This window comes from Microtus ochrogaster, unplaced genomic scaffold (genome assembly GCF_000317375.1).
Source record: "Microtus ochrogaster isolate Prairie Vole_2 unplaced genomic scaffold, MicOch1.0 UNK23, whole genome shotgun sequence".
NCBI classification, from domain to species: domain Eukaryota; kingdom Metazoa; phylum Chordata; class Mammalia; order Rodentia; family Cricetidae; genus Microtus; species Microtus ochrogaster.
In genome coordinates, this window is record NW_004949121.1 from 4296380 (window position 1) to 4322503 (window position 26124).

The following is a 26124-nucleotide window of genomic DNA, read 5'->3' on the forward strand; positions in this document are numbered from 1 at the left end:
GTGAAAGCAGTGACCCTATTCTAATAACAAGGGGTCCAGCCCAATGTTTGAAACAAAGGTAGCCACTTTGAAATCACGAAATAATCATGAAAACAAAAGGCCATTATGTTCATAAAACAGATTAGTAATTTAGAAAGCCTATACATCCACCATGACAGCGTTTAGCACATAGGAACCACCCATTTATACTTGCTTTTAAGTTGGATGTAAGAACATTTACTCCATTTAAACATCTGGTCAGTTTTCTACCATTTGTAGCTAAGAGTACACAAATATTAAACCTCCCTACTGAATAGCAATGAAACTCTTGTCTCGATTTTATTTATGAAATAATTACTTGGCTAATGAATTGTGGTGTGGTATAACTTTGTTTTTTTTTTTCCTGAATAGTCAATGGTTTATTGAGAGACATTACTATTCACCACAATGTGGTTACATAATGAACATTAAGTCAGTGACTATTAAGTCCATTGTTAGTATTATGTCACTTACTTGTTCTTTGTAGTTTAATAGGATTCTCTTAGTCTTTTCCTGTATGTTTGCTATGTGTATAATATCTTATAGTTTCTAAGAGACTCTAAGATGGTATATATAACTGTAAGGTTCCAAAATCTGATTAAAATACCAAATCAGAGACCAAACTAGAATATTTTATATCACAAAGACAATTTCATAATAAATATTTCTCCTCCTTGACTCTATTTTCTCTATATCCTACATTCATTCTTTGAGTAAACCCCATTCCTCCTTCTTTGCAATATATTCAGAACCCTGCGCTTTCTCATGGTTTCTACTAAATCTGAAGCAAGTACAATCCTTTCATGCCTAGAGAATTAGAGATGCTGCCTACTTGGCCTCTTTGCTCCCTTCTTTGGCATCCATGCACACTCCTCTCAACAGTCCGTGATGTGAGAGACATGGCATGCTATTACTGCTCAGAGTGCTACGTGTCTCGGATCCTTAAGATGCTTCTCAACCTCAAATCCTTCAAGAGGCCCAGATACCTCTAACCTTTGTTGATTGTCACTCCTTGTGCCACCAACACCACTGGTTTACTCTTAAAGAAGTCTCTGGGCTACAGATTAGCAGAGGGCCTACCTCCTATGTGCCAGACACAATCCTCCAGGACCTCTTGCTCCTTCTATTTTCTTTCTCCCCATAGCTCTTTACCCACAAGTCATGGAGACCACGCCCTACTGTCCTTCATCACTTTCCCAGGCTTCACGATTTCATTGCCATAGCAAGGTCTTCCAATTCTAAACCATCACACCTCTTCTCATGCCTTCACTAATTTTTCTCCTATCAGTTCTCCCCATCCAACGGCCTTGTATTTCTCAGTTTTAGAAAACCTTGTTTATTTCTTCCTTTTCCCCTAGGTGCTGTCACATGAAGGAAAACAATTGCTTTTGTTTCCTAAGAGTAAATAAAACACCCATTAAATGTATGAATTGAAAAAAGTATATGCAAAAGAAAATAAATTCACCCACGTCTGGCAGAAAATATATTCTAGATATATTTTATACAGACTATGTCAATTTTTATACAAATAAAAACAACAGGAATATAGACATGGTCAGTGGATACCTGGTAAGTTATGACCTCCAGAACCTCTAAGAATACAACATTATTTTAGGCATTCCACCATTGTGGATTCCATCATTGTCTTCCACGAGTCACTAAGGTCTGACTTGTCATTCCAAGGCTTATTCCTTCTCTCTCCATACCCTCTTGATGCTGGCAGTTGAGATGTTATCTGTGACAAATCCTAATCAGGCACCAAGTAGAAGCTGCCTGGCTGAAACCGAGTCCCTCTCCAGAGACAGACGACTATTTCAGAGGACCCTAAAGTACAGGTTTATTGTACACAATCTCTTATGGAGCAGGAAGAGAAGAACTGACTTTATCATGCATTGTAAGCTTAGAGATAAATCGAGAAATTGGACTCCAATGCCAGGACTCTGGTGCTTGCTCATGTGGACAGCGACTTGATCTCATGCTGACTGGTATGGAACCTCTAAGTTCACAACGCAAGTGATGAGTATTTTTCCAAGGGTTATTTATATCTAGATTATACCTGCATGGTCATCCTCACATCTCATTTACATATAATGTGTTAGGATCACATTTATGGCTTGGAAGCTAAACTAAGATTGGTCTGACCCCTGGGCCATAGAATAGTGGTTTCTTGCCTTACTAATTAGAATGAATCAGCATTACATAGACAATAGCAATATTAAAGGATTATACTTCACTGGCAATTTCAGGATAGGATGATCCATAATGGAGCATGCAGAAAAGAGGTGAAATATCAAAAGAGAAGCATTTTAAATTAATTTAATATCACACCACAAAGTCATCACTATATTGGAAAGTAACACAGTTTCTAATCTAGAACATTAAAAATGAGATGGTATGTCTAAAAGTGAGTTCATGAAAAGACAGTGGCAGCAAGAAAACAGTCTTACAAGAGATGCCTATGGATGGCAATGTCATTAAACTAGTGAATATGGGTCTTATGACATTCTAGATCATGGTTCTGTTATCACTATTCAACCTTATCAGGTATAGGTCCTTATTATAGGGGACAAAAAACACATTTAAGAAAATAAGGTGTGCCTCAAGGACATATTGTTACTTGTTCCAATATTATTAACCATATCTTAGTCCACAATCACATGCTCATATCAGTTCTGTATTTCTGAGCTAGCTGCAAGCTCACCTTCCTTCCTCATGGCTGCCCCAATAGTGTAAACAGATTTCTAGCAGTCTAAGACCATATGACCTAACCCATTACTTGATAACAACTCCAGATTGGATTTCTACCAAGTCTAAGAGCTGGAACTACCTAGGTGCCCAGATCCAAGTTTGTTTGTTTGTTTTTGAAATAGACAAGCAAGTTTTCTCTGCTAATTTCTTTCTTCAGATGAGCTGTTTTCATGAGCTCATGTGAACAACAAGCAGAACGGCTTTTATAAAGCTCTGATACTTTCTTCAATGTGTAACCTCTTTATGGTTCCCTACTTTCATTATGCTTATTCTTAACTCCCTGTAAACAAATCTGTCTTCAATTTGTAGGAGAAAGTTATTTTTCATTAGTAGCAAGGCCTATGAATGCCGACAAAAAAATACTATGCCTGAGGACATGCCTAAGATGTTACATGGATTAAATGTTAATTGCTCTTTAATAGGAAAACCTAGCGAATGATATTCTTTGAAGCCAGTTTCATCACACCCACACACAAACTCACCTGCATCTGATGGTGTCCCTTCTCCTGAGCCCTATTCACCATCCCTTGTCTCACTTAATACAAGTGTCTCCCTGCTCTATTCTCTGGTAGAGGAGCGCAACAGTCGCCCCTTAATGAAAGCCATGCTGTCTGTGCACCCACTCACTGCCCATCTGTAGTCACAGCCCATGCTCCAGAAACCAGATCCTCAGCATCTCTTCCCAGCATCTCGTTTCTCATAGAGGTGGAGGAAAAGGCCATCTTTAGGCAGGAAAAGCAATAAGTAACATACACGTCAAAGCATGTGTTGCTTCTAGAGCTCTACGCTGGAAAATCAAGAAATAAACTACAAACCAAATCAAAGGAAACAGAACAAGGAACCTGTAAACTGGCTACTTATTTACACAGTCTGGTCATTTTCAGTCTGCACTCCTGGAGGTCATGCAGATCTGATGTGCAATTTACTTTCTTATTGATCAGTTAGCTTACTCTTCTCTCAGATGGAAACAACTGGCAGAAGAGACTCCTAACATACAGGCTGTGCTGGGGATGGAGGGTTTTCACTCTATTCTCCCACACCAGGCATCCACATGCACTAGGAAGCCACTATCTGTCTCTTCAATAAAACATGTTACCTTTTGCCCTGCTCATAGCAGCCACCCTAAACTTCATTTCCCAATGTTTAGTAGTGATGGGCTCTGCTTCATGGACTGGAGTCAACTGCATGGAATCTCTCAGGCAATGTCTACTTAGATCCTTTCTGGAAGGCTGTTTTTTGTCTGTTTGATTGTTTTATTTAGTTGTATGATGAGCCTGTATAGTTTTCCTGTCATCCCCTTACTGTAAACATGCTCTCCACACAGCTTTTTCTCTTCACTGTTCTTGTTCTGTAGATTGCTCCTTTGATGGACAGAAACCTTTAGCTCGACACAGTCCTACTTACTGTTTTTGCTTTTGTTGTCTGTGGTTTTAGTGACACATTGAGGGCTGGTGTTTGGGGCTTTTAGCTATGCTTTGTTCTCTGAGCTTCACTTTCTGACCCAAATCTTATTTTTACTTGATATTTTGAGATCGGGTTTCACTCAGTAGCTCTTCCTGGCCTGGAACTCATTATATAGAATAGGCTGGCACTGAATTTATAGAGATCTGTCTGTCTCTACCTCCCAAGTACTGATATTAAAGGTGCATCCCATCATCATTTTTGCATGTAATACAGACTAAGAATTCGATTTCAGTTTTCATATACCTGGATCTCTAGTTTTCAAAGCAGCACTTATTGAAGAGACTATCCTTTTCCTACTATGTATTCTTGGCAACTTTTTTGAAGATTATTTAATTTTATTATATTAATTAGGGTTCTCTAGAGGAAGAGAACATGTGTGTGTGTCTTTATGGACATATGCACATATGAATTTACAGAGGATTTATTAGAATGGCTTACAGGTTGTGGTCTTGCTACTCCAGTAATGGCTGTCCACCAAAGGACAATCCAAGAATCCAGTAGTTGTTCAGTCCATGAGGCTGGTCTTCAGCATATGCCAGAACCCTGTGACATAGGCTCTGATACCAGCGAAGGAATGGACTTGCCAGGGAGAGTGAGCAAGCAGTCAGAGAGCTAAAGCTTCCTTCCCCCATGTCCTTTATACAGGTGTGGGCCAGGTTCAAGGTGGATTTCCCACCTCAAAAGATCTGGATTAAAGGTGGATCTTCCTACTTCAAATGACTTAATTAAGAAAAAAATCCCTCACAGGCATGCCCAGTTGCGGCTCAAGTTTTAGTTCATTTCAGATGCAGCCAAGTTGACAAACAGGAATTAGCCATCACACTTATATTCAGGAATTCATTTCTGGGATCTTTTTTGGTTCACTGACCCCATCCACACAAGTGATTTTCAATGCACACATCGGTGTCACATTACGCTTATGTGTTTGTTTATATCCATGTGCTTGGGATGAAACCCAAGACCCTTTGCACACCAGGTAAGCACTCGTCCACTGAGCTATATCCCCTAGCCCAGAACAACACCGTTTTGACCAGCACAGCAATATTGTTTTGCTACACTGCTTATACTGGTCTTGACTCTCTGGCTCATATCATTCTCCAGAGGACTCGTAACTATAGGCAGATGACTCCCAGTTTGTGCTAATTATCCCCCTTTTCAGTCTCTGAGAACGTTTACCCTTTTTCTTTGGATACTATGGTAAGCAAACAGAATACAACTGGCATCAAAGAAGGCACTGAAGGCACTATACACAGCTGATAAAGGAAGGACTTCAGGTTTGAGTCATTTCAAGTAAATGACTAGACGCTTAGTACGCCTTCTCAAGGCAAGGAACTAGCTCCTTATATGAAGCTCAAAGAATTTGCAGCTAGGCTTTTCTTCCCTTTACAGGCAACTGTAATCATTTAAAGGTTAAACTGTAGGGCTTCTTAGTCCATTTCCATTGTGTATGAAATCCCAGAAGGCAACACTGTTTCTATTCCTACCTGAAATGAGCATCCAGACAACTGCCGAACTTTGGTCTCTGTCTTTGGACATCATTTAAAACATAATTAGGCGGATCTCTGAGTTCAAGACCAGCCTGGTCTACAAGAGCTAGTTCCAGGACAGGCTCAAAAAAAAAAAAAAAAAAAAAAAAAAAAAAACAGAGAAACCTTGTATCGAAAAAAACAAAAACAAAACAAAACAAAAACAAACAAAAACATAATTCCATCAAATGAAAAATTTTAAATTTCCAGGAATTCTACTAACTTGTACTATTTTTGTTCTTCAGATCCAAACATATGACACCATATCTCTGAGGCTGTGTGCAAAGGAGGTGGCATTCGGTTCCAGTAGAGCCGGTTACTGAGACAGACTAGGGACACCAACTATCTTTAAGTAAATTCATGGTTCTTATCCTTAGTTATCACTGGGGAGACAAAGGGGAAGAACTCCTGTCTTTGTACTTCCATGAACAAGAACTTAGTATCTAGAGAACGTATTTCAGAAGGTGGGCTGCTTGGTGGGCTGAGATCGTCCTTCCATTGCCCTTAGGAATGGGGAGATAGTTACAGAGCTCCCAATGTGGAAAAGATTAATACAGCGATGGGAAATGAAAAATGAGAAATCTGAGGAAGTAAACAGAATTGGATCAAAAGGAAATACATCAAACTAACTACCCACTAACAACTATGAAACAAAATGTCCACGGTTTAGTGGTAGCTTAGAAAATTCTTGATAATACTATGTGGCCTTTAAGACTAGTTATTTTGGGTTTCCCTAATGACTATAGGCAATGTATCCTTGTTCTTAAATATACCAGGATGAGAAGGAATAAAGTCATTTTGATTGACAAGAAAAACAAAAATTCAGAAGACAATGCATCTATAAGATTGCCCCAGATTTTTCAGATTTAAAATATTCCCATCTGAAACATTCTCATGTCTTGTTATAGAAGACATTTGTTGTTTCTAAAATTCACTTCTGTGGGCATGTGGCCTGTGTGGGTCCTCCCTGCGCTAAGCTACGAGCATATGCTACTCTGGGTCACAACTCGGGAATGGGGACTCAGTTGAACTACAGCCTACTAAGCCAGCAGAGTTTCTGACTGCCTGGTTTCAGTTGTGGAAGAATCTGACAGTCTTTTCTGATAAATGAGAATGAGAGGACTCATACACCTTCAAGAATTCTACTTCAAAGCATAAGGGAACATGTCTGAATAAGTTTTGTGTCACTATAAGAGAAGGTCCAAGAGTGAGTAACTTGTAATAGACAGAAATGTTTGACTCATTGCTCTGGAGGTTGAGATGTCTAAGAGCATTTGCCTTAGCACTTGGCAGGGGCCTTTGGCTACAGCTATCTGATGGCAGAAGGAGGAGAACAAGAGAAAGCAAAATAGAAGTGAGGGACAGGCTTAGTTTTCTTTTTTTAAAATTGGTTTTATTAGGCTATTTATTTTCTCTGCTCCCTTCCTTTCCTCCCCTCTCCCCTTCTACCCTCTCCTATGATCCCCATGCACCCAATTTACTCAGATCTTGTCTTTTTGTTGTTGTTAAATATTTCTTATAGTCTATTTAACTTTATTTTTATGTGCATTGGTATGAAGGTGTCAGCTTCCTTGGAACTGGATCTTCAGATAGTTGTGAGCTGCCATGTGGGTGCTGGGAATTGAACCCGGATCCTCTGGAAGAGCAGTCAGTGCTCTTAACCACTGAGCCATCTCTCCAGCCCCGAGACCTTGTCTTTTTCTACTTTCTATGTAGATTAGATCCATGTATGTCTCTCTTAGGATCCTCTTTGTTGTCTAGGTTCTCTGGTGTTGTGAATTGTAGATTTATTTTTCTTTGCTTTATGCCTAAAAGCCACTTATATTTGTCTTTCTGGGTCTGGGTAACCTTACTCAATATGGTGTTTTCTAGATCTATCCATTAGGGACAGGCTTAGTTTTCTAACAAAGCCCTTCTTATGGAACTAACCTAGTTGAGGACAGTGATAGCAATCTACCTGTAAATGGGGAGCTCTCATGAGCCAATGAGCTCTTCTTACTAATAACACGTGGATGGAGGGACTTTCTAGTGACAGCATCCCATTTCTAGCCTTAGCTTCCAAAATTCACATTCTTTTCACACTGCAAAATATAGTCTCTCTATCCCATTTTGCACGCTACTTACATGGGCTGTGTTCTGACAAGTCCACCAAATCTAAAATAAGTCAAATGTGTATTTGATACATCTAACCTACCATATATCACAGCTTATCAACACATGTTTCATCTAAATTACTATGGGGGGGGGGTTGAGAAACTCCACATGAAGGTTACTTTCTTTGTGGCCAAAGTAAGCCACTGGGCAAGAAAATGCCCCTGCCTGGACTGCTGACGTTATGCTAAGTACAAGGCCATCATGGGGATTTGACGATGCTGCTTCTTCAAGCACAAAAATGTTTGCCAGCATACCTCAGTCCACTGTGCCTTGACTGGCTGGAACTTTATGAGTGTTTATGTTATCTATGAACCATCTGTCTTCCCTCTAGTGCTTTATATATTTTCTTTTTTTTTTTTTTGCGGTGAAAAAAATCTATCTTTCTTTTTTTGTTTTATTTATTTATTTATTAAAGATTTCCGTCTTTTCCCCACCACCGCCCATTTCCCTCCCCCTCCCCCAATCAAGTCCCCCTCCCTCCTCAGCCCGAAGAGCAATCAGGGTTCCCTGCCCTGTGGGAAGTCCAAGGAACCCCCACCAAGATACCATCTTACACATGTCAGAATGGCTAAAATAAAAAACACCAATGATAGCCTTTGCTGGAGAGGTTGTGGAGAAAGGGGTACACTCATCCATTGATGGTGGGAATGCAAACTCGTGCAACCACTTTGGAAAGCAGTGTGGCGGTTTCTCAGGAAATTCGGGATCAATCTACCCCTGGACCGAGCAATACCACTCATGGGAATATACCCAAGAGAGGCCTTATCATACAACAAAAGTATATGCTCTTCGATGTTCATAGCAGCATTGTTTGTAATAGCTTTATATATTTTCTAATGTACCCAGAGCTTTGACATCAATGAAAACACTTTATAATAAAATGGGAACTAAATAAAGTGAAAATAAGCTATTGTGTGAGATGTGTGGCTATTGCAGATACTTCCCACAACTGGAAAACACCTTAGGTTCCTTGTTGTGATCTTATGATGCTCAATAACATTGTATCAGAGCATACTCTTTCCCAAAGCAAGCTTTCCATGGAAATTCTTCCAAGAAAAAAACCCATGGCTTCAGGTACTAATTGAGTCAAGAACAAAATTGCCCATTCTCCACTAAATATTAGAGCAAAAAGTACAGGTTTAGTTAATTACAGTTCATTCTCAGTGAAATTTTCTGCTTTAGGTAAAAATGAGCCTTTCCCTACAAGGTTAACATGAAAATTTCTTTGTTTTTCATAGATTTCTTTGTTTAAGTCCTAAACCTACACATTTACTGGAATTTCTAATTATTTACTGAGACTAAGAGCTTTCAGATATTCTTAGCTCTACAGAGAGCTATGAATTTGGCTTGCCATAAAGAATTATTTGTCCTCAAAGCAATCTGGGACATAACTGAGATGCATAAACATAGGAACTCTCCTGGTGGTGTCACCAGCAATTTAACATCCTGCCAAAACAAAAGTGCTTTCTTCCTGAGGCTTGCGAAAATGACAAGTAGTGCTGACACCTGAGGAGGCTGCGAAATAATGGCCTGCGCTGAGCAAGTGAGACCCAGTCCTCAGGAGCCGGGAGAGCTGATCCCAGTCCTCAGGAGCCCGGAGAGCTGATCCCAGTCCTCAGGAGCCCAAGGAGCTGATCCTAGTCCTCAGAAGCCCAAAGAGCTGATCCCAGTCCTCAGGAGCCCGGAGAGCTGATCCTGTAATTCATCCCGAGTGAGAATGTAGCTGGGCGGGCCCCCTCCTCCTGTCCCTGACCAGGAGAACTCTGTGGACCTGCAGACAGGATGCTTCTTCTCACCTGCTAGGGGATTTGCTGTTCCTCTGCATCTGTCCCTCTGCAGAGGATTAAGGCTAAGCCTTCTGAATGCATTCATTTCTCTGATGTTATCCTTTATACACCAGGATAAAGTTCCACTTGGTCACGCAGCTCAGTATCAAGAACCTGGTAAGCATTCTAGGTTCTGTGGTAGAGCTGTAAGCAAAATACACAAACTGGCCCATATTCTATTCAGGAAAGTTCCCTACATTTTCCTGAGGAGAGAAGGGAGCTATTTGAAGAATGCTGCTCAAAGCAGAAGATGCTGGGCATCGGCCTCCATAAGCACCCACAGGAGATCAATTCTGTGACTCAACTCAGCACAGGAGATTGTCCATGATCCATTACTTCAATTTTCATCTGAGTTAGTGAAAAACAGTGACTCACTTTCCCGAGAGTATTTATTCATCTCTCAGAAAGCCCTTCTGATAACATTCACACAGGAAGGGCCCTTGGACCTTCCTCATTGACACACAGGTTAATGCAGCTTGACAGACAATTCGACACACTGGGTACCTTAGCCTGAGTCTGACTTTAACGAATGAAGTCCTGGAATACAATCTTCAAGTTCCTTGAGGAGGCAATGAGGACAACACCTAACTTCCCAAAAGATGGTCTAATTTCAGTGTTCAGGAAATAAGACAGCTGCTTCTTGCTGGGCTCCAGCTTCAGAAACAGGGCCCCACAGAAGAGCCACACATTGGTCTCCTTTGTGCTAGTCCTGGCTACCTTCCTGTGGCCTTGCAAGGGCTCCACCTCCTGGGGAAAGGCTCTCCTTCCAGAGACAAGGGCTCAAAGGAAGGTGCTGAGTGCTGGAAGCAGGGGAGAGAGGTGTTGGGGAATTTAATTACAAAGTGTGAAACAAAACCGAGTGCATAGTTTTGAGTTACTCCAGAAGTGTGAAGAATAATGATTGCTTTTTGAGAACTCACATTTCCCAAGGATGAACAAGCCTGGCCAAAGCTGAGTTACTCACTTTTTTCTTTTCATTGATTTTTCAAGTCTTTTGCTGGTCGGGCTTCAGTTAACAAACTTTCAAGTTCTACTATAAAAATTTTCTGTCTTGGAGAGCAAGGACTCCTTTCCCATGGAGCAGAGTAGTGTGTGGCTCTGCTGTCGATCTTAAATATAATGCCACAACTCAGGAAGCAGCTCCAACAAGAAAGTACTGGGCCTTGCCGTGCTGCACTGGGGGCCTGCGGGATCTACTTTCAGACATGGAGACAGACTAATGGAAATTCAATACAGAGCCAACTGAGGCTGAGTTCCAGCACAGATTGACTTTTTATCGTAGACTAGAGAGGGATTTCTATAGGGAAGATTTGTGCCTTACTTTGAAAGAAAGTAAGTAGAAAGAAGAAAACTCCATGAAGGACATTGGAGGCAGAAGTAGCTGAATTCAGAAGGAGTGTATCTATGGTTGGGGAGAGGAGAGGCAGAAATGTTCGTACTGCATGTGGACAGAGTAATGGTCCAGATAGGAGAAAAAGGCAAATCCTCTCAGATTCATGTGTAGGGCTTTTTGGAGGGTAAACAGAGCAGGGTTTGGGTGTAGGAGCTGGGACAGTTGTAGAACAGGTGACACTATCAATCAGGTTGATCCTCAGAACCAAAAAACGAAGCCCTTGGATGAACTGAAGGCAGGAAAGGCAGCCGGAGACAACCTCTAGTTCACATGAGAAATAAAGAAGCCAGGACACGCGCGGGGGAGGCACCAGGCAGTGGCTATGACAAAGGCTACAGGGTGGAGCACTGCAAAGACGGGAGTGATTGAATGCCCCCCATTTCAATACCGAGGAGGAAATGGCACGTCACATGGGAACGAGGAAGAATGGGGGACATGACAGAACTGGAGGTGTGAAGAGGGACAGCAGACCCGACAAGAGAGCGCCTGCGAAACGAAAACCTCGCAGCATACACAGCTCTTCTTTCTCTTCCCTTTCTGTCTTGATTTTTAGAAATGATTGGTGGTGGCCAAGAGGGAGAGCTGGAGGGGACTGGCTCTGACTGGAGAGAAACCCTAGACAAAGCACACACGGGGGAAGATGCGTTCAGCTTGGTTTGGAATCTGCTGCCTTTCTCACCATCAACACCAGATGATGTGAATGAGCCGAGACTCGGGGCATCAATCCCCTTCTGAAAGCAGGGCGGGGAGGGGTGGAGAAGAGGGTACTGATGTCACTAGCAGCAAGGGTGTGCGGGACGAGCAGATGCTTTCCATCACCCTGCAGCTCATTTCCTCCCAAACTCTGTTGGAAGAAACTCAGGGTCACGGAAAGCAGCTGTCCTCCCGGCATGCTTCCTCTGCTGCTGTTCTTTTCTAACCTTATCTCAGGGACACACTATTTCTATAGGAGGAGATTTGTTTGACGTGCACTTTGATATTTATTTGGTGCTTCAGTAAAACCCCAAGTGTGAGGAGCTACAAGAACCCCTGTCATACCAGCACATGCTCAGTTGGAGCCAGGACAAGGCCAGCTCACTACCACGACTGCTAGGAGGTGTTTGCTTCAGTGGCAGATAATAAAACAAGAACTTAGCAACACTAGGCTCACTGTACCTCAAAGTCCAGATAGTGATCTTTGAGCTTGTACTCGTCCACATCCTTGGCTTTGACCTTCTTGTCTGGGGGGTATGAGCGGTGCTCAGCCAGCTCAGTCGTGATCTGCTTCAGCTTGCTTTCATGGGATTTCAGCTGTTCCTCCTGCAGGAAAGGATGAAGTCATTCAGTGCTCAGAAAATAATCAAAGACAAGCACAAGATGCCCGTAAAATCCTTTCTGTTTAATGACTTCAATTATCAAAACAGTCCAGTGAGCCTTTGGTCCTAAGTCCTTCCTACTGTTTTAGGCCCATGTTGCGGTTCCTTTTTAGGATGGAACAGGAAGTAGCACGGCTGGCCAGTCTCTTATCACAAAGCCAGGCCATTTCTGAGCTCTTTACCAGCTATGCTCGTCACCAAGTGGGCACTGGGCCTCTTCAAAGAAACCCTGTTAAACAAGTCACAAAGCTGAACAACTAAATGCCTTTCCTGAGAATCATGTGACTTGGCTTCTCCTTTCATGCCCACTCAGTAATGCTCTTAGCTTCTCCCTGTTTATCTTAATGAACATTAATTTGCATAATATTTTCCTCTTGGGGAGAAATTGTGCTACGCAGAAATGCTTCTTTGAAATGTATTTGCAGATGAAATCCTTCCCTAGAGCAGCAGAGGTTCTCACTTGCTTCAAGTTCACTGACCCAAAGTTAAACACTGAGTGATTCCAGCATGCAAGCATTAGTCCACACACAAGGCACTGGTATAATACTATCAATCCTATGCATAAGGATGTTCATTCCTGGATTTTCATTTTCATCAACTTAGTAATACACTACCGAAAAGACCTGCTGTCCAGCTCTCTCAGAACATGTTGAAAATATTCATTCTTCTTTCTATTTTGTTTTTGTTTTGAGACTCACTGAGTAGAATAAGCTGGCCTTGAAACTTATTCGTTACCCTCCTGCCTCCACCTCCACACCCAGCAGCTTTAAACACCCGAAACAAAGACATTCTACCTCTCTGGCACCCTACAATTGTGTAACTACTTAGCATTCTGCTTTCCCAAGAAAATTGTTCAAAATCTTGAACAATTTTACATCAGCAGTATAAAATAGTTGGGTGGCAGATAAAAAGGAATTAAAAAGAACAATAAATATATTTTATATAACGGAACCATAATTCTATATTATAAAATTTGTACAGCAGGATAAAGATGGATTTTAAAGCTACCAAAACATTAATAATCATAAATACTAAAGACTATGTAATAATTTAAGTAAAAAGTTACCCAGAAAGCATGGGTCAAATACAGTATCTTAGAGTCTTCTGAAGTAGTGAGATCCCTAGCGCTCAAAGAAAATAACCTCAATGTTTACGGTCATGAAATAGAAAATAAATAATGAAGTAAACTAAATAAGTACACAAAGGAGCATGGAGTGAAGGATGAAAAAGGACCAGGTTCACTTGAAGTACCAGGCATAGCAAAGTACCAAAGTAGTCCTGGCAAAAACTGGAGAGAGATATACCTAAGATTCTGGAAAACTCATCAGCTGTGTACTGGTAATGACAAAAGCCAATGACCATTCTCCAGGGAGATTAGTTTATAATTCTGCATTCATCTATTAAGCTCTGCTAAGGAGTATACAGACCATGTTGCAGAGATAAACCCCCATGCACCTATATGAGAAGACGGAAGCTCACCAAGGCCCAGAGTCCTTAGGAGACACTGGAGAGTGTGACCTCTCTGCATGCATGTTACACACCAGGGAAGGCTAGGAGGACAGCAACCCTCTGCTGCCCAAAGGGAAGTATTTCAGACTCTGATCTTGCTGGCACCCTATCCTTGGGTCCCTGGGGCTTCAGAACACACTAGTTCTGAAAAACTGAATGGAAGGTCCAGAATTACTAGATAATCCATCCATCCAATTCTGGGAAAAGAGAAAAGGAATGAAATAATGTAAGAAGATGCACGCATTCTTATGGTCATAGGAGCATTACTCACAATGTTCATGATACAGACAGAAACTACGTGTGTGACAACAGAGAATGTGACTAATCAAAATGTATATGCATAAATAGTCAGCCTTAAAAAACTAAAATCTGGTCACATGCTACAGTATGGATACATGGAAAACACTGTATGAGCTCACTTACACAGGAAACCCAAAAGAGTCAAACCCATGATACTAGATGGTGAAACAGTGGCTCTATAGCCTGGAGATTGTGGGGATTGGGAGATGTTGGGCAAAGATCAAAATGTCAGTCAGAAAGAACAAATTCAAGAATTCTATAGTAAATCAAGATAGCTATAATTAATAACAGTGTGAGACATATTTCAAAATTTCCAAAAGAGATGTCAAATATCCTCACCACAAAACACGTACATTAATCACCTGGATTAATCACTATATAATATGCATACTATAAGAACATACTGTACCTATAAATACAGACAAATCATATTTGTCAGCTAAAATTTAAAATGAGATTTTACTTTCTTTTACTTCATAGTATTTTAATTTTGAAGGACATTTCATATTTTGTCTTTTAATGTAATTAATTGGTACCCTGCCGAGTCTGGCACTGGAGCAGTTCTTCTGAGTCACCGTCGCAAGTGGCTGGATTATAGATGTGTTCACTGCACCTGGATTTATTTAACTTTTGCTACTTGCATTAACCATACTCATGAATGAGGTTTAAGTGTGGTATTTTAATTCATAAATACAATAGACCCCGACATCACAGGCTATAGACATGTGTATGGGGTGAGGTATATAGTTCTGACCAGCGAGGAAGGCAACCACAAGAAGCCTCTTCTACCATAACACATATTCCCAGTGTCTTCTCAGTGGGTCTTTATTAAGCCTATTTTTAGTCAAACTACAGGATAAAGTGAAGGATAAGTTGGGTTGCATCTGAGTAGCAGAGTGTTTTGTGTTCAAATACCTACTATCTGTTAAGAGGTAGAGACTTCAACATAAAAAGAAACAGGTTTCTTGTTTCTTACCAGTGTTTACTTTGTGGCTTTCCCTCAGTTAATGTACAGTGTTTAGTATCTAATTGTTGTGGGAAGTCCTTCTGTATATGTGTTGCTTTTATTTGTTAATGAATAAAGAAACTGTTTTGGCCTTTGATAGCAGAGTAGAGCTAGGTGGGAAAACTAGACTGAATGCTGGGAGAAAGCAGGCAGGGTCAGTGAGAAGCTGTGTAGCTGCTTGTAGGAGACAGACACATCGAAACTTTGCCAGTAAACCACAGCCATGTCACTATACACAGATTAGCAGAAATGGGTTAATTTAAGATATAAGAGCTAGTGATTGGCCAAGCAGTGATTTAAATAATATAGTTTCTGTGTGATTATTTCTGGTCTGGGCATTCAGGAATGAACGGACAGACTCTGCCAACATCTAATGATTATCGATTTCAAATTTTTACAAGAACATAACTGGAATCCAAAAACAAAGGACTAGATGCAAGAAATAGTACTTTATGAGATCTGAGTGTCCAGCAGTGGTGGAAGACCTAAGGAAGGCAGAGAGTGTCCCAGTGATGAGTCTACATGTCATCTACCTTTCTTCCTATCCAGCTACCTGCATATCTGAGATACATGCACAGTTCCTGTCTCAGCCTAGATCTTAGCCATCACAAAGGGATACAAACTGGGCCTGTGGTCCAAGTTTCAGATCATTCTGTGCCTACCAAGCTTGACAGCGACTGCTTTGGTGGGTCTAAGAGGAGGTCCTCAGCAGACTGTAAGGTGCGTGTCGTGGGGCATGATATTCTGTTTGGAAGCTACACCAGAAGGAGGGGGAAACTTAAGTATTCTCTCCACCCCCAGTAGAAGAGAGATGTACTCTGGCAGCACTGCGACGAAAACAGCCGAGAAGGTGACTCCTACACAGCAGAGCTGTTCAGGAAGAGCTGTGCCACACTGGCAGCAATCAGTCTTAATAATTCAGGCTAATATGTTTGGAGGAAAAACAAGAACAAATTGGAGAAAAGCTCACAAGTGACAGGATTATGAACAAATATGTTTTAAAGTACCAAACCCTTTCAATGGAACTTTTAATTTTCCTTGCACTGTTTACTTTTCCAGGAGAGTGCTCACCTTGTTGCTATCTACGTTAGGAACTCAAATTGCGAAAGAGTTCCATCCAGTACAGAGCATGATCACACCGCCTTACCTGGGATAATTTTGTTGTGGTAGCTGGCAGAAGTGGGCGGCTAAACTTCTTCTGAGAGCCAATGGCTGCTGGGAATGGTGGAGCAGAAAATACAGCTGCAACACAGTTAATTTTGCTTATCCAGCCTTGCATTTCCTCTGGACTCCTAGGAGAGGAAGACGTGGATGTCAGGCTAGTGCTGTATCTAGGTCTTTTTCTTATCGCTGATTTAAAATGGCACATTAGTGAAGGCGGATCGAATTAATACAGGCCAATTGGTATAAAATAAAAGCAACTTTAATATAAATAGCACACTCACGCAACCGAAGTTCCCGCGATGCCCAGAAATAGGAGACAGGAAGAAGGGGTTACCAGCTTTTGTGCACCCCAATTTATAGACAGGAAGAAGGCCGTCCTGCCCCCAAAGGGCGGGCTCTCTCTACACATTAGGATAATTTATTCTCAGTGAACAAGTTCCCTGGTTCACGGGAGGTTAACATTCTCAACAGGGCTCACTATAGGAGTGAAAGGTCATATAGGAATGATCATCACAACATTACAAGGTTGTGACTCTCTCTGGAAGATCCATAGAGAAAATGGCATATATGCTTCACAGCCTCTTTTTCTTAGAAGATAGTTAGTCTAGGCCAATATTAATATTAACATTAACTCATCTATTTTAATCACACATTTTTTTAATTGAACTCAGGCAAATGCAATAGAAGGAAATATAAGACAGCATGCCTGACCACTGTGGAAAGAACTGGATAGTTTCCTCAAATATTATATACACATTTACAACACAACCTAATAACTCTATTCTTAGGTTGGGGCACAAGAGAGATGAAACACTGATACACAAACATTTTTTATGCCAATGTTTATGACACTGTTCTTTTAAAATATTATTATTGTGTATGTATGAAGTGTGTGCATGCGTGTGTGTGCATGTCAAAGCATGAGTATGGAGGTTAGCGCTGGTTCTCTCCTTCCCTGTAGATGGAGAGCAGAAGGAAGAGGAGGAGAAGGACTACAAGGAAGAAGAGACTAAGACCAAACAAGAACAAATCCAACAAACATACTGGGTTTGGAAGAGCAAGACCCTCCAGTCGGCAGTCTTGAGTTTAAACACGTTCGGCTTCTTCTCGTAGTCAGTTGCCTTGGAGGCTAGGGCGTGGTGCACACTCACGGCATTTTTCAAGTCTTCTTCTGACAAAGCCTTCTCTGGTTTATATTCATCCTGCAGATGGATACGAAGAAAACAAGCACAAGAGTATGACAACTGTTCAAGTTTTCTGAATCTCAAATTAAAGAAAAACATTTTAGAAAATCCATGGGAAAAGTGAAATGTGGAGCACAAACTCTTGAAACTTTGCAAATGTAGCTATCACATTTTTGAACAACATGAAATGAGACATGAATGTACACAAAGGCATTTTTATAAAGCCAATATATATTATATATATGGATATAAATATGTATACACACAAACACATATAAACACACACACATATTAATTGCAACACCCTTCTGAGGAAGGCTAGACACACATCCACATTATGGGAACCTGCAACATGGCCAGGTCTAACAGTAGTATAAGCTGGTTTCAGAGAGAAATGGACACATGCAGAGGCTTGCAGCTACCATCAGCAGAGCTGCACTGATGGTGGACACTATCTCTTGGTCCTCATCTGAACACACTGTGTTTTCCTGAGGTAGCTTTTGAGGTGGTTAATATTATCATTAGAAAAATGAACAATGGAATAAAAATAATTTGCCTACGTCTTCTGTTGAGGGAAAAAAGGAAGATCAACTTAAGATAAATCTTAGTTCTATTTTTCTAAATAGGTATAAAATACATACGAAGGTCTCATGCATATACAATTTTATTTTTTGACAAGAACTACATAATTCAGAGTTTTAAAGGGTTCCTTTGTATTTCCTTTGTATGGCTACCCACCAAACATGACAGCCAAAACACAAACTTCACTAGCAGAATAATAATCAGAATTGAAAATAGGTTTGCCAATTATTTCTCTTAGTTGTTGTGTTCACTGGAATAAAAAAAGGTTAAAACCAATGTAAAAAACTACCGATCTGCTGCGTACTGGACAAGCTATGACAGCACATATTTCTGGATGGAAAATAAGCTTATGTTTCTCCTATAAAGAAACACACATACACACACACACACACTCACACACACACAATCACTTTCTAACCTATAGTGAACATATGAAAGAGAAGGTTTAGTATTCTCATTACAGGCTGGTTTATTCAACCCAAATTTTTAGAAAAGCAATTAGTATTTTATCCCATATTGCCCTGATTTTTACCAATACCATTCAAAATGAAAATAATTCAAATATATTAATGCCTGGAACTTATTCAAAATGAATAAAAAATAGACAAGCTGAATGTTTAATGATCCATATCAGTATCAAGCTGAGAGGCAAAGGTTTTTCCTTTAATCACAAAGCAAACGTCAGTAGTAATACAAAGTGTTCCCACACTCACAATCTTAAGTGCCAGCTTCCAGAATGGGATTGCAGCAAGTCTTGGCTTACTAAAGCTCAGGGACGGCGATTTGCTGCTGACAGAGTCTTGTGGCAAGGTAAGATGAACAAAAGATAATGAAAAGAATAATAATAAAGTAATAAATAATAAAAGTTAATGAAGTAAACCAACACATTAGAATGTATGTCCTGGTATGAGTCCATCAGCTCACATAACTATAATCTATCTATGCGGGGAGGTCTTTTGTACTTTAGGAAAGGCATTTCTCAATGGCTCAGCACTCTAAAATCTATGACTCTCTTTATGTATTTCTGAGTAAGGGTTTCACGTTCAGGTAGCCCCAGTACCAACTCCCCTCTGGCCTCAGGATCATGCTGTAACAGGATCCTGCATAACAAGGCCCCTTTCCCAACATACCGTCTGTCTTTGTTTCTAGACAGGAAACTGAGATAGAGAAACAACAGGAGGGAGAGAAAGGATCAGTAATGGAATTACCCAAGAATTATCCCTGCCTCCACTCCCATGCATGTCTTCCCTCCACACCTGCACTGGTGAGCTGAGACTTTAGTCCAGGACTTACAGGAACCTCTGCTTCTGGGCTCCACGACTCAGGCTTTACTCTCAGTTCTTCTGAGCTTCTTCTTTTTTATACGGTATTTTAAAGATAACTACTACTTTTACTTTTCATCTTTCTTCTTTTGTGGTCTTTTGAGATGATGTCTACCATGTAGTTCTGTCTAGTTTATAACTCACTAAACAGATAGTCTAGCCTTAATCTTACAGTAATTCCCCAGCCTCTGCCTCAACACTGAAATTAGATTGTGTCTTACTACAGCCAGCCATATTTTTCTTTAAGTAAGGAAGACTTTAAAACTATAACTTCTTCTTGAGTAAGAATTACACAGTGTAATACAGTTTGGAAAACTGTGTCTTTCACTGACGTCTAGGTAGTTTATGGTTTTAATTTTGTATATGTCATTTGATCTTAGTAACAGAACGTGCCTAAAGCTTTAGTTACTTATCATTACATATTTTTTAATATTGCTGGCTTATGTGGTCCATAAAGTCTATTTTTCATCCAAAGTTATTAAGGGTTTTCATGTAGCCAGCTAATCTTGACTTTTGCTTACACTTCTTCTTGCAAAGACCCATTATTTATAAAACATGTAAGCTTTTATAATTAAGCACACAGATTGGTCTCTTCCTTTCCTTACATGTTTTTCCACTGTCCGTCCCCTTCGGAGAACATACCAGCCTTTCCCAAGTACTGAGAGGCAATAGAAGCTTTCCCTCCCTCCGTTTCCTTGTTTTTACAAGTTAGTCTCTCCACAGCTTAGTGCATTTAGGTTTCAAGTATTCATCTTAAAACTATGAGCTCCCTATTATTTCAAGTCCTCTTTCTATCATGTAGATCAGTCATGTAAGGTGAGTTCAGAAGGTGTCTCCCACATGACATTTGTACATTTTTTACTTTTTACACATATCAACAAGACTTTTTAAGATTTTAATTCTTTATATATAATGACATCTCAACTGTAGGTTTCCCCAACTCCACTCCTCCCAGTCTCCTATCTCCCATAATTTCCTCGCCCTTAGATCCATTCCTCCTCCTCCATTTTCCTGAAAAAAAAAAAGAAAGAAAAGAAAGGCTTCCCAGGGATATCAACTGAACATGGCATCACAAATTACAAAAAGACTAGGAACAAACTCTCATATCAAGGCTAGATGAGGTGAAGAAGGAAAAGGCTCCCAAGCAGACGAGGTGACCTAGAAAAAGGAAAAGGCTCCCAAGCAGACGAGGTGACCTAGAAGAAGGAAAAGGCTCCCAAGCGAACGAGTCAGAGACATTCCCCACTCCTGCTGCTAGTGGTCCCACAAGAATACCAGGTTATGCATAGTATCAGTGCTTATCCCAATTGTCATCTGAGAGGCACTGTCTAGCAACTGATAGGAGCAGATACAGAGACCACAGCCAAACACTAGGTGAAGCCAGGGGAACCCTTCAGAAGAGGGGGAGGAAGGATGGAGGACACCACAAGAACACAGTCCACAGAATCAACTACACAGAGCTCACAGTGGCTCACAGAGACTAAAGTGACAATCGTGGGCCCTGCACGTGTCTGAGCTGGGTCAACATGACTTTCCAATCATTTCATCTCACCTTTCTTGTTCTCACGAATTCTAAATTTGGCTAGAATACTTTCATATGCTTTATTTTAAAATCTCATTTAACTATACTTATGATTTTTGTTTCAAGAAGCCTTGTTTGACCTCTCTCCTTGTTCTGGATTCGGCTGTGTCCATGGCTCACTGTTTCCTTGCTTCCTTTCTTTGTTCTGTCTTGGTATCTCTACTCTTAGCCCTTTGATCTCTCAAATATTTTCTTAATGTGAGTCATATACTCTAACTCTTCTCAAATATCCTTCAGGGTATTTTTGACAGGTTTGGTACTGGATATAAAATCTGACAGTTACAATACTTCCTGGTCTTTTTCTTTACAGTCTGCAGGTGCTATTCTCTTTTCCTCCTGTTTCTAAGATAAGAGAGTCCAATGACATTCTGATTCTGCATATTGTGTATAGTGTGTGTGTGTGTGTGTGTGTGTGTGTGTGTGTGCATTTGTGTGTACCCTAGGCTCAGGTGTGGAGGCCAGACATCAATGTTGGTGTCTTTCTCAATCACTCTCGACCTTATTTTTTGAAGGAAGAGTCTCACATTGAACTTGAAGTCTACCAATTAAGCTAGGCTTGGACAGTCAGCCCCAAGGACCCCTAAGGCTTTGCACTGAGGTTACAGGCACATGGTGCCATGCCTGGCTTTGTTTGTTGTTCTTATTATTTGTCTTTTTTCCTGGGGATCTGAACTTGGGTCTTCATGCTTGCACAACAAGCACTTAAACCCCTGAGCCATCTCCCTGTTCTTCTATTCTCGTTTAAACTTTGTTTCTTATATTTTCTATTAGAAGTCTCATAGATGATTATCTTTATTCATGGCATTCAATAAAATTTGCTTGGCTGCACTTTAATTTTTCATCTAACTAGTCTAGAAAAAGTAAAATCTCATCGACTCTCCTTTACATAGTCATTGAAATGGCCCGGTAACAAACAACACAACTGCATACAGTGGTTGCACCAGGGACATAAGGTCTCCAGATCTGGATGTACTCAGTGCTAACTGATAATTCTTGTACATGTCCATGGTAATCTCTTGATCCCATCCTGCCAAATGGACACAACACTTTTAACTAACTGTGGTTCAGAACATGGGTATCTGGATTTAGAGCTTATGTGTTCAAGTACCTGGTTCTGGTATTTAATGTCCTCGTGACCTTAGGTGGGCTAAACTCATTAACTCTTAGTTTTTCCTCTTATGAATTAGTGGCAATACCTCTGCTAATAGGTGACACCTTCAGTTTGTTGTTTAAAGGACCATCCTGCAACTAGCCCATTCGCTGATTCTCTAACGTGCCTCTTGAGATGTCACAGCTAATCTTCTACCAATGCTCACCTCTATCATGACACATAACAGACTGTGAATTAGTCCTAAGCAAAGCTTGCTGCTCATTATTAATACTCAATGACTTTGCCACTTGAAGCCACTGTAATTACTCTTGGTGCGTATTCTCTCTGCTAACATTTCCATTCAGAACTAGGTGTAAAGCAGGGCATTCTTAGACAGCTGTAAAACTGTGACGACTGTGAAGAGGCAACACTTACTATGGATCTTAAAAGCCATCAGCACTTGTCAGCTTTCTGTTCTCCTCCAATACAAAGGGTCCCCATTCTAATCCTGATGTTTAATTCTTAAAGTCTTATGACCGTCCTATTAAAAATGTATTCCAACTACTGCATTCAGATGTTGAGCCTTTTGGAAGTGATAGATTAGATGACGAGGGTGGAGTCTTATGACATCTAAAGGGGAGAGAATCATAGAGAAACACCTGTTCCTACCATGGTATTGCTGGAGTTTAGAGGGCCCTTGTCAGAGCCCATACCTCTAGAACTATGAGCCCAGACAAACCTCCTTTCTTTGCAAATAAGAACACCTTAAACAATTACCATGATATCCAAAAAGCTGGCTAAGCAGCTTTTAGAGAACGCTGCTTTGGAAAAGACTGTATGTCAAGGCAGGCTGAGGCGCTCCAAGGCACACACCAGTTCATACTGGGAAGAAAGTTCTCCACATGCAGAAATGGAAGCTGGGGCCTGTTTATGAGGACTAAACTGAAGTTAGGGGTTTTATGTCTATTGGCTTCTACTTTTCTAGCTAATAGTGAAACAATGTTATCATTATCTTAAATGCAAACTATTAACAAGAAGGTACATTTGGGTAACTCAAATTCCTCCCTCCACACCCTCATCCCCAATGACAGGAACTCTGGGTAGGGAAGCCATATCTAAGGTGACGAAGAGAGTGAAAAGGTGACTTTACCCTACAGAATCCATCCTGGGAGCCTCACTGCTTACTGCTTAAGCTGGGAGATAGTACTCAAATGGTAGGTTGGGAAGGAAGGAATAAGGCACAAATTATTGTAATCAAACCATTTCAAACCTTAGACTGTTTGCTGTGGAAACAAAATGTAAAACAGAGAGAATGATAAATCCAACCAAGATGTGTTCTATACGGAAGGAAAATGCCCCATGACATCTAATTACAACCCATTTTCTCCAGCACACGAAGGCAAAAATGATGCCCCCAGACACGCTGCTCTCCCCTGTGCGCCCTGCAATCTGGTATGACTCACTACAGTACCCTGCCATCCTAGTGAGCAGTGAAGGTGTGATTTCACAAAGTGTTTATCTTTCATTCACTTAAGGCATTAAATAAAGAGCTCTTTTCCTTACAGTGTTTGACAATTAAAGCTTTTGCAAAGCCAAATCACAAATTATTGCATCAAGTTTGAAATGATTCTATTCTATTCCAGTACAATCTGGAAAGCAACAAAACTCATCAATATCAATGAAAAGTATGCTCAGATTCTCTTTTTATTGAAGTGTTATTTATATAATATCTTATTAAATGGCTACGATGGATATATGCGATTTAAAAAAGAAAACCTAGCAAGTGGAAATACTCTGATGCTCACTAAGAATAACGGAAGGAGAGTTGAGAACTCCGCCCTGTTTAATGCTATGAGGTTGTAAATAGAAATATCAGTAGCCATGCAGGTATGATTACAACATGACTGGAGTGTTTGTTGTGATTCCTTCCTCAGAGCGCTTGACACATTACCATCTCGGGTCCGCTCTGGGCTACAGTAAGAGAGATGATCGATTTCAAAATTAACAAAGAAACAAGCAGTTCATGCACAATGGGTCTTAAGTTGTCTATTAATGCTTGATTCTCACAATGCAATAAGTATTTCCCACCATCTCATAGTTATCTTTTAAAAATTCTAGCACCTTCAGTTCTCTTTCTACAGTCATCCAGCTTCACTCCCCTAAGTGCTGACACAGCCCAGAGAGAGTACGACCCTCTACGAATCTGGACAGGAGGAAGAGCAGCAAGTGAACTGATCCACCACTAAACTAAGCAGATGTGTGAAAGTCACTTACGGAAAGCCTAGGGAGACTCAGTCTCACTGAACCTGATTTTCCATACACAAACAATGTCACAGCAGGAAAACACCCCATACTTGAGTGGAGAGAACTGAGAGACTAAGCCAAGGACAGTGAAAAGACACAAGGTTTCCATTATGTGTTGGCACTGGCAGGGGCGCGAGCACCATGGGACTTGTGCTAGCTTTCAGTATGGCCTTGGGCTGCAGAGAGGCACAAGAAAGTTTCCAGGATAAAATTTGACGAGAGAGACAGGTTTAATGAGTGTGAAGTTATTTGGAAAGAGAGAATAACTGCCTTTGGGAAAAGATTATAGGGTTTTTCAACAAAAATCTGGGGAGTAGGGGGTGGACCAAAACGAAAACACTAAGAAGTCTTAAACAATTTTTTAAGTGAAACTAAAAATTTTCACTATTTACTTTTCTAATCAGTACAAGGTCAGGATGGTGGAAGACCCTTTCTGCTTTTACTCAGTGCCATACTTAACAAGCTGTTAAAGGCATGCTTGGGGCAGAGACGGGAGGAGAGGGAGAAAGGGAGGGAGGGGGAGGAGGGAGGGAAATGTAAGGGGTTAATGAGGGAGAGAAGTGAGGCAATGGTAAGGGAAGGAATATGCTTGATGTAGAAAATGTATAAAAATGTCTTTATGAAACATAGTATCATGTACAATGACTATATACAATGAAAATTTTTAAAAACAAGATGGAAATATCTATTTTTCATTTTGTATGATTTCTTCCAATGTAATCCAAGTCCTCAGAAGATGAAGGCAGCTGGGTCGACACAAGCCTGAAACGGAGTAAGCTCCTGGCCTGCCGAGGCTACATGGCAAGAGAAGCTGAGGCAGCAGGATCTTGAGTTCTTGTTCAGCCTGGGCAGCATAGCAAAATTCTGTCTCAAAGAAGAGCAGTAACAACAATAAGATACAAAGAGTTGGGCTTGGGTTCTCTGCTTCACCTGGTGTCATCATGTGTGGGCTGTAAGCATGTTCAGATTCTCCTGCTCCAGAATTTCCCAGATAGGACCTCTACCGCATGGCTACAACCATGGCTCCGCCCGTGCTGGCAACTGAAGAACTATGATCAGCCTTATGTTTCTCACGCTAACTCTGGATTCTGTCCCTGATGATGGAATGATGGATTCCCCCCACCGCCTCTCTCTCACTCTTTCTCTCTCTCCCTTCCTCCCCTCCTCCTCCTCCCCCCACCCCACCCCCATCTTTTCAAGACAAGGCATCTCTGTGTAACCACTCTGGCTGTCCTGGCACTCACTCTGTAGACCAGGCTGGCCTCGAACTCACAGACCTTTAAAGGGTGTGGTGTGCGTGTGTACACATACAGACAAGGAGACTCACACGCATACACATAAAATCATTTTTAAGTTTAAAAAAATCAAAATTTCAAATGAGAAAATCAGGCAGGTGTGTATTACTTACCTGTAATCTCAGTCCTGGGAGGCTGAGGCAGGAGGATGGAAAGTTTGAGGTCTGGGCTACATAGTGAGACTTGTAGTGATATTTTGTTTTTGTTTTGACAAATAAAGCTTACCTGAAGATCAGAGTGTAGAGATAAGTAAGCCACTAGAGACTAGGCAGTGGTGGTGCACACCTTTTTTTTTTTTTTTT

At 40.9% G+C, this 26124-nt stretch overlaps 1 protein-coding gene across 7 annotated transcripts in view; it reads right to left on the minus strand.

Annotated features, from left to right (window-relative positions):
- The window catches only part of Psd3 (pleckstrin and Sec7 domain containing 3), a 457750-nt gene that overhangs the window by 12633 nt on the left and 418993 nt on the right, over positions 1-26124 (minus strand). For all 7 annotated transcript variants that reach the window (XM_026789576.1, XM_026789579.1, XM_026789577.1 and 4 more), the window contains 3 exons: positions 17508-17665; positions 16447-16591; positions 12285-12428 (listed from right to left, as the gene is read on the minus strand). In XM_026789576.1, coding sequence (XP_026645377.1) covers positions 12285-12428; positions 16447-16591; positions 17508-17665 — 447 coding nt within the window. The remainder of the gene's footprint in view (positions 1-12284; positions 12429-16446; positions 16592-17507; positions 17666-26124) is intronic.